Below are 10,495 nucleotides of genomic sequence, written 5' to 3'. Positions count from 1 at the left end.
GAAAAAAAACATTTTTAAGAGATGCAAATTAAGCACTTTTTACAAACCCCGAATAAAAAAAGCACCTTTCAAAAATGCTACGCACCCGGAAGCTACACCGAGGAAAAATATTTTTTGAAACCAGGGAATTTCTGTAGCTATCGCTGTATGGGGTCACATAACTCTCCCTTCATTCAAAGGCGATCCAAGATGTTTCACATGTATTGTGTAATATCAAAGAAAATATGGCATAGCTGCCAACATGGATAGAAAAAAACACAGTAGGCTCAGTGTGGACGTTCTAATGTATATTAAGATTATATTGTGCATAGTTGAATAGCAATTAGGATTTTATGCATTCGTCATTATAATGGAAAGTTACATAAAAGAGCCGAGCCTGCAATTAGCTTGATTGAGAATTCTGCAGTCTTATAAAAACTTTTATAAGACATGAAATAAAGCACAAAACTTATAAAGATAAAATAGTTTTTATTTACAATACAAAAAAAGGCATAAGAGGGAGTTTAATAATTCTAAACTATCGCTTATCTATTGTTGTGCTTGGACGATTAGATACATTGAAAAATTCTAAAGTATCAATAGTTCTTGCATAATTTTATTTAATAACGATAAAATCATCACACATACCAAAAATAATTTTCCAACTGATCTAATCCTATTTTTAAACTATTCATACGTGAAAATGAATCTAGTAAAGTTTGTAACAGCTAATGCAAAATACAAACAAAAGAGACAGCTTAAGTATTACTTATCAATAGTAATAAAAAATTTTAAACTTGGAAATTCATCGGACTACTTCAACTGAGTTATTAAAATTTACATTTTTAAAAAATAAGTTATAAATTTTAAAAATAAATGCCTGTAGTTCAGTAATTTTAAGATATAAATTGCAAAAAGTACTAATTTCAAAAAATCAGTAAAATAACATAACTTGTTCAGCAAATATTATAGTTATATATTATTTATCAATAAAATAAAAATTTGGTTTGTAATTCATTTTACTTCAATTAGTATGTCATACAAAATCAGAAAGCTAATATTTATATAAATATAATTACAAATAATTTCAGAAAAAATCGTTTTATTTCCTTGCTTACCAATTAGTAGAACTTATAGCTTTAAAAAAATAGATTAAAACTATTTTATACTGTTAATGAAATATAAAAAATGCAATAATGAGAGTGAAATTTAGATGCTTTACTTTTGATGAGCACAGAAATGTTAAAAAAAGAAAATACTATTAAATAAATTAAAAAATAAGTACAAAGTTACTTTAGAAAGAAGTATAAAGTATTTTAAAATGAAGTACATGAATACAGGGATGTCAACTTGAAGATATGATTTACTATAACAATGGAGTCATTTTTCCAAAGCATTTTCTAATAGAATCCTACGGCAAAAAAATTTATTAAGAAAGCGAGAAAAAAATACTTTTATTAAGTATGTCATTATATTTTGTAGAAACTTTACAATGATTTTTAAGAGTCTAAATTCATGAAAATTTAAGGAGTATTGATGCAGCTTTGTAGCCTATAGCTATAGCACATAAAAACAAATCATAGCTCTACAGTTTTGAGACCAATGGCATGATTGGGGCAATATAGACAGGATTGAGCACAGGCCATCTATTTTAATAGCTTACCATAATTTCCGTTAGTTGACATTCTTGTATATTTAAATCATTTTATTTTACTTATAATTATAACATCATTTAAAGTATGAAAATGAAAGAAAATAATACGCTTGAATAAAAAATATTTTTCTCGGTAATACAAGAGTTTGAATGAAAAAAAAGGGGATGTAAAACAATCCTAGGCTAGTTTTTTTAAAAAATTAGTCAAATGAACTGCAAGATTCTAAGGGACTAGTTAAAAAAAAATACTCAAATCAACGCATAGCAAATTTTTTTTTTTTTTAATCTTCTGAGATAAGCATGAATCTATTTAGATGTGTATATAATGAAAGTATGCTATAAAATACTTTAATTTTCCTACTCTTAAAAAATTAAATCATTTGTTTTAATTAACTAATACACATAGAAAAGATTTCATACATGAAAAACTTACTAAGGAAACAAGTTATACACATTAAACTCAAAGCCAATAATTATTGGACGGTTTATCACAATGGTTCTATCTGCATTCGGCAGAGACTGAATAACAAGAATCATCAGTACAATACATACATTATTAAGTAACATCAAAACTGTAACAATAACTTTACACTTTACAATGATATTTACAAGCTATGTACATGACACACTTAAATGCTAAATGAAAAATTTTCTAAATTTATTCTGTGCATAAAAAAGAAACACTGAGGTAGTACAATAATATATACACTTGGTGTATGTAGGGGAAATTGATATCGACATACAACAAAAATAAATTGTCTTTGGCTTTCATTTTGAATTGTACAAATCACCCATTTCTTACAAGCCATGCAAAGAATGTAAAATGAATTAAAATTTTTACACGGAGAGTTTTAAAACAAAACAACAAATGCATTAACAGACTGAAATTTTTAAAAAGTTATGATAATATAGTGTTAACAAAATAAAGGTTGTATAGGTTACTAATACATTTGAGTTAAGATATAATACAAACAATTGAAATGATAAATTGGAACTGTTTAGGTTAATAATAAAGTAGAACTATATTGATAAAAAATATAAACAACTGAAAAGATGTAATGCATTTAACTTACTGAAAAGATGTATTACCTTTAACTTAATTTTGATCATTAAAAAGAAGACTGAAATTAAAGAAAATTATTAAAAAAAAGAAGTCTCGAATGCTAACTATTAGTAAATAAATAGACATGAATTAACGAACAGTTGCATTTTATTTGATTCACTTTAAAAGTTAAATTTTTTATGTAAACTACGAAACACTCGAAACTTTATAAATATTTATTTTTGTTTAATACAGTAATTTTAAATGGTGCACTATTCACTATACTCCAGACGTTTCTTTGTTACTTGAAGAAAAGAAATCTGATAACTATGGTAGAGAAAAAAAATTAAACGGAAATAAATTTTTATTTTTTGTTTTCTTACTAGATTTTCAAACAATTTGTATGTAGATTATTCAGGCTAATAACTTACAGCTGTTAAAATTTTTTTTTGTCCAGGAAAACTTAAACATCTTTCTTAGCTTAAAAATTATTATGACAAGTGTTTAATGTTTCTACAAAAAAGACATTTTTTAATTATGAAAAAAAAAAAAATAAAAATATTCTTCCTATACAAAATAAATTTTTCTTAACTAAAAGCATTTTTTACGAACTTTCTATTTAGCTCATAGTTAAACAAAAACATAGCTATAAGTATTTTTTAAAAAATCATTTACCAGTAAATAATTAAGAATTTACAAAAACATTAGAATACTGAATATTGACATTTATTAGCACCAGGCTTTTAAAAGCATCTTGAAGTCAGATTCTGTTTGTGTCATATGCCATATTAATCTATGAGAAAATATAGTCTATAACAAAGAATAAAGCACAATTAAAAGTAAATGAACTGTGCTCTATTCCCGGTTTTTGATTTAGTCTATATAGCACATAGGATACCCTATTGTTTGCTGAATATAGTCTATTTTTCTATTTATTTAGTCACTAAATATTTGATGAATTTTTATTTCATATTATTCATTGAAATTTCCCTTAATGGAAGGATAAAATTTTAATTATTTAATTATCTACAAAACATTTTCGAAATTTATCAAAATCACTATTGTAAATTTTAAACAAAATATTAAAATTTAGTAACTAAGTTTCATTCATTTTACAAATTTCAGTGACTAAAATGAGCGATTCCAATAAGTAATTCGAACATATTAACAATTAATGACTGAATAAATAGAAAAATGCCTTTATATTATTTCGCTAAAAATAATTTTCAATTTTTTAAATTGTAACTATTAGCTTTGCTTTAAAACTTTTTCAAAGTCGCAATAGCAACCTTAAAAATAGAAATTTGGTTGCCCAATTCGTTCCATAAAAAAATTTTAAATGAATAAAATGAAACAAAAATTATTTCAAAACATTAATAAGTAGCAGAATAAATAGAAAAGTGGACTTTATATAGCTTAAGATGGAAGACACAGGAAGCAGACTTTGACTCCAGTACAGTCTTAAATATCTAAATTTATAAAATATGAACAGAATTGCAGAAATATAAACTTTTAAGTAATAAATTATGACAAATAGAAGCTTGATATTCAGCAGTTAAAAAACTATTTTTGCAAACAATTTACTGTGTAATATGTATTTAGTTGATTAGCAATTTTACCAACAAGAAATATTTAATAAATAATAATGACTTTTTCTAATTAGGATGATACTAAAACATCATAGTCAATGAAAAAAAAAATTATTTACATATAGGCTATGTAACATCCTCATCGCTGTCATCGATAGTGATTTCTTCAGGAACGTGGACTGATGGTGCTGAAGAATTAAATCGAGAATCTACTTTATGAACTGTTTTTCTGTTGTTTTGATTATGATTAATAGTTTTTGGGGAGAATCCGGATTCCCTGTTTGAATGCGTCTGTGGAGATTTATCTTTTTGAAAATTGTTTTGAGTTTCTGTGATGTAAGAGTTTGAAGAAACCATCTGTGAAGGTTTGACAAGATTTAAAATGGTTGGGTTGTGAGGCGAACTGTTATCAGCATGAACGATAGATTTTTTACATCTGTTATGTTGTTCAGTCTCACCTGGCATGGAAAAACAAGCAGATATTTAATATTAAATAATATAAAGATAATAATTATATTACTATTATATAACCAGACAAATTATTCAACAAAAAATAAGCACCTTTTAAGCACTTTTCAAGCACTCAAAAATATCATAATTAGGCATGGTTGGAAAGTTCTTGACAATCGACGATTTTATCTTGTTTTAACAGTCCTGTCAAAAATCATGAAATTTTGAATAATGTAAAACGAATTGCGTTTCTGTACGCCGAACTAGATCGACAACAAATAAGACTGACAATACGCCAAAATAGATTGGGGTTGAATTAATTGTGAAAACGTTGAATAGAACAATGGGAACTGTGTCTTTTTGCATAATTCGAAGTGAAAATCAACATAGTAAAAGAAATTTTTTTTTGAAAAACGGAAAATTAAGCACTTTTCAAAAATACCCAATTAAAAAAGCACATTTAAGGGCTTTTAAGAAACGAAAATCGAAAATAAGCACCTTTAAACACTTTTCAAAAACACTACACACCCTGATAACGTTTTCTAAAATAATTGCCACACAATGAACTTTTTTCCCTTTATAATTCACCTATTCAACAATTGCAGAAGGGTGGCCCACCCTGTCGGCCTTTTTACTGAAGAAAAGGCACCCTCCTTGCCATTTTTGCAAAAATGTTGTCCCCTTTTTTTATTTAAAATTTTAAGAAAAAAAGATAGCAATAACAGAAATTTAAGATTACCATACCTATTGGAAATTACTTTTAGGCTAAGTCAGCATAAAATACTATTATTTCTCTTATTTATTTGAATATTTTTAAATCTGTTTTGAAGGGCATTAACCTAGCTAAATATAATTAATATATTTAGCAAGATTAGTGCTCTTCAAAACTGAAGGTTTGTTTTTGAAAAAACCTCTTGATTTTTAATTTTATTTTTAGGGAGATCTCGGTTGAACATTTAATATTCCATAGAATGCATCAGTAATACATGCAATAAATCTTGTAATTCCCTAAAAACGTAACATACACTACAGACAGGGTGCGTAGCCAGCTTTTTCAACAAAAAATAAGCACCTTTTAAGCACTCAAAATTTTTTTTAATCACTTTACAAAAATAAATAAATAAATAAATCATAACTAGGATCTGTGCAGTAATAAAAATTCCTCCCCCCCCCCTATTGTTTAAAGTTCTTAATTTGTAGACATAAAATCAATAAAATTCAAAAACATTTTTAAAAACTTTTAAAAACTTTACTTAATCATGATAAAAATAACTAGTTTCTGATAAATATTGTAGAGAAAATTGTGAAAATCATGAATTTTTTGTAATTTAGAACAACAATTGATACAGCAAAAAAAAAAAAAAAATATTTTTAAAAGATAGAAAAATAAGCACTTTTTACAAACCTCTAATAAAAAAAGTACCATTAAGGGCTTAAGTAAAAACAAGCACCTTTAAGCGCTTTCTAAAAACGCTATGCACACTGTACAGAATATAAATATGCAAATAAAGACAACATATATTCAATAACTATGTAAAAAATGTTTTTTCATACAAAATATTATTTTCAAAACCTAAAAAATATCACTAGCTACTCATGCAAATATGATGGCATGCAAGGGAGATGGAAAAAGTTCAGAAGGGAGAAGATATTGTAGGGTTTTTATTAAAGTGCATACCAGTTGAAGTAGCAGTGTAAGTAGAGTCTGACGTTGAAATAAATGGTTGGAAGACGTTAGTGTGAGTAAAGTGTGAAGTTCCCTTAGATATTATTTCTTTATTATTAGTAACAGTTTCAGAAGATCTGCATTTCATGAGGTCTGAATTCAAATACCTTAAAATCTCAGGAATGTTATTATTCTGAGAGGCTTGAGACACGTCCTCTTCAAACTCTTCAAAGATTTCTGCACTGTACAATACTTTAAGACCTGCAAGGATTTAAAATTTGATAAGGAACACATGAAAAATGTGATTAAGGTGAAAAATATTTTAGCAGAGCACTGGTTGCTGCCTTTATTTTAAGTAATCTCAAAACAAATCTATAATAAAACTAAGTTGTTAATTACATTAAACCCAGTGATTGGAAAAGAGAGATTATCTTTGTTAACTAAAACTATGAATTTTTTTTATTATTATTATTACTGTAGTGATTACAAATAACTTTCAAAATTAAGTAGAATATTAGTAGGATAAAAATTTTGACTTAAGGATTCAATTTACACTCACATAGCTGCCAACATGGATAGGAAAAAATCCAGAAGGTTTTACGAAATCTAATGGATTAATCTCATGATAATTGTTACATAATGTAATAAGTATTTTACACATAGGGAATTTTAAGGATTTTTATAGTTATCAAATAAGAAAAACTGCAATATTTTCCGGTTATGATTGACACTAAACACATTTGAAATATTATGTACTATGTATACTCATGATTTCAAACATTAATAGGCATTTAATCCATCAGATAGTTAAAAGAATTTTTTAAATTAAAAAGAGAGTTCTGAATAAAAATAAACTGAACATTTAGAACAAAAAAAGTTTTGAACTAATTTCTATAAATGAGGTTCGCTTCATTATGTTAGTAATACTTATTTAAATGTTTCAACAATCAATAATCTGTACAAAATCCATGAGAATTTTAATTAAACCAGTAGACCAGGAGAAACTGGTAAAATCCAGTAGTCTACTGGTAAATCCAATAGAGATGGCAGCTATGCACTAATGTTCAAAATAAAGAGAAGTTGAATAATAGGATTTAAAAAAAAAAAAAAAAAGTTAGTTAGAACAATACATTTATTTAGGAACATGAGAAATTATAAAGAAATATCTGTTCATGCTTACATGAGCAAATTTACTAATCGAAATAATTTTTTTGGGAAATTATTTCTTTCAACCTTCAACATCAACCTAACTTTACAGAAAATATTTAATTCACGAAATAATAGAGTATTATTAAATATTTGTAATAAAATACTTCTGAAGTTACAGAGAAAAATATGCTCATCTTCATTGTAATAACAAAATTCTTTATTTAGACAATGAATGTACACTTGCATTTGAGGGCATGGATATATTACGAGCAAATTGATAAATTAGTCATAATTTATTATGAGCAGTATAGATAAAATCTAAAAAGCTCAGCCACGAAAACAGTTTCTTTATGTCTGCTGACCTGCACAACATTTGTTCCAATCAGATTCAAAAAATTGCATTGGAACCCTTTTACTTCGACAAGCTAAAAGGAGTTGTCAGGAATCACTACAAATTATTTTGTATTGCTTACCAACTACAATTCCATTTTTTAAAAAAGCACACTATACAGCAAACTACAAAAAAAAGTAGCGACTTCTGTAGTTTTTTTAAATTTTGGCCATTGGTCAAAACACTATGAGTCAGGGTTGGGTTTTTGACGTCAAAAAGTGGTTTTTGACATGACAAGGGTATAATACTGGTTTAAACCGTCAAAAATGTCATAAACTTAAGTTTGCCAAAAAAATATATAAACTTCAAAACTACCAACAGTTGCCATGCATTATATTGAAATTTAATTATACTATAGGTAATCAGCAGGTTTTAAAATATTTTTTAATTAAAATTAAGGTAAAATAACAGATTTAAAATCTCAGAAATTTATATTCAAATGCATGTGCAGAAAAATTTTGCACAAAAATTGTTTAAATATTTATATTTAAAAAAATTTTTCTTTCTTTTTGATACTTAAGAAAATTAAAAGTTTATTACTATGCATTTTTGACATATAAGGAACATATAACTAATATTTATAAGGAACNTTCTGATTTTGACGAGCACACTCCTGCTATGAAACTGGCATTTGAACCACATTTAATAGATATATCCGAGGCTCCTGCAGAACTACAAATGGAGTTAATTGATTTAGGGGAAGATAGTATCATCAAATCCCTTTTTAACGCTAAAAAGGATCCCATAGAAATCTGGAAAAATGCTGTTGAATATCCATGCCTTCGAGAACATGCTCGCCGTTTACTTTCCTGCTTCGGAAGTACCTACTGTTGCGAGACAACATTTTCTCTCATGTCAAAAATAAAAACAAATTTAAGAACGCAAATTACAGATGCACATTTAGAGGATCAATTAAAACTGTGTGTTACGAAGCTTGATCCAAATATACAATTACTGTCAAACAAAAAACAAAGCCAAATAAGTCACTAACTTAGTGAATAAAAAAATATTTTTCATTGTTTTTTTTATAATATTTTTATATTATTTTATATGTATATTATATTTAAAATTTTGTAGTATTATATTTTATTTTTTCTATATAATGCAATAAATTGTTAAATCTATAGAAAAACTATAATAATTTCACAACAGTCACTTTCTTAGGTCAATCAGCTTATGCGGCCTCTCTTATTGCTGCCTAATTTAAATGTGGCCTCTAATGGTAAAAAGGTTCCCCACCTCTGTTATATGCCTTATTATCTAAAGTACTAAAATCTCAGTATTTTCAATTATTTCTTAAAAGCAAAAAATTTTAACATGAAAAAATTTAAAATATGGAATAAAAGCTGATTTTAGGAAAATATAAAAAAATATCTACTTGAAAAAGTTTTAGAGGTCAACAGTTTTGAAAACAAAAGGAAAACACATAAGTTTCTTAAAGAATATTCTACTCATATATATACATTCTATATATAAAATTAATATTCCATTATATATAATAATATATTTTATTATAAATATTGAAAATTCTATTTTATAAAATGAATTAAAACGTTAACTTTGATTAATGCCAAAGTTACATCTTTAAGGAGATAGTTTTTTTTTGCAGACAAGAAGGTGAGCGAGGGCTTATTGTCCCACAAAAAAAAAACATTAATTCTTTACATATTTAATTATACAGGGTATCTGCTACATTTTAGATTTTCGAATCCATGATCTGTCCAAGGCAAATTTACTGCCGTTAAGCGGTAGCTTCACAAATTCAATTTTAGGAAAAACGGTAGTTTCACAAATTCTATTTAAAGAAAAACGGTAGTTTCACAAAATACTTTGAAAATATTTTTGAAAAATATTTAAATATTTTTGAAAATATTTTCTTATTTTACCATATTTTTGTGTTGATTTTTTAATAAAATTTTTAAATTTCACAAATTATGTCTAAATTTTCACATAATAGGTACCTCTAAAAAAGACCAAGACAGACCCCTGAATTCCAAAAACTTTTCATGACTTAACGAAGTTACTATTTTCTCCGACAAAAACAGAATAATAAATTTAAAAAGCATTGTAACAACATTAATTAAAATGATAGGTATAACCAAAACTGTTATACTCTGAATCCTAATATTTACAGATTTTAAATTTAAAAAACAGAGTAAAGAAAGAGTTGATGCAATAAAATAGTTGAGCAAATAAATTTTTTTTTTCTGCAGAATTATATTCCAAAGATACTTTTCTTGTTCATCAGAAAGGAAAGAAATACTTCTGATTTTTCTGTTCTCACTTCCGAATAAAAAAAATTTGCCCATGACTGGCTTGCTTCAGCTGGAATTTTAAATTAATAAAATAAAAAAAATAAATAATAATTCTGAAATCACAAAAGTTTAAAAGATACTTCGTTCTAGAAATGATTTTTCTTCCATTTTTTGAAAGAACACCATAATTTTTCAAGAATATGATAAAAACTTTTAATATTTTAATAAAATATGATTCTGAGTGGGGATTTTGTTACAAATTCAGATATTCCGAACACCATGAAATGGGGGGGGGGGGGTTTTTAAATTGTTTAAAAATT

At 26.3% G+C, this 10,495-nt stretch overlaps 1 protein-coding gene across 1 annotated transcript in view; it reads right to left on the bottom strand.

Annotated features, from left to right (window-relative positions):
- Positions 1 to 448: 448 nt before the first annotated feature.
- LOC107439903 (uncharacterized) overlaps positions 449 to 10,495 on the bottom strand; it is a gene marked incomplete in the record, with an annotated part of 56,694 nt that continues 46,647 nt past the window's right edge. The window contains 2 exon segments of the mRNA XM_071185399.1: positions 449 to 4,722; positions 6,548 to 6,641. Coding sequence (XP_071041500.1) covers positions 4,719 to 4,722; positions 6,548 to 6,641 — 98 coding nt within the window.

The sequence above is a fragment of the Parasteatoda tepidariorum genome, chromosome 9 (assembly GCF_043381705.1).
Source record: "Parasteatoda tepidariorum isolate YZ-2023 chromosome 9, CAS_Ptep_4.0, whole genome shotgun sequence".
Classification (NCBI taxonomy): domain Eukaryota; kingdom Metazoa; phylum Arthropoda; class Arachnida; order Araneae; family Theridiidae; genus Parasteatoda; species Parasteatoda tepidariorum.
The sequence above is the reverse complement of the archived record's forward strand: the minus strand, read 5'-3'. Positions and strand labels throughout refer to the sequence as shown.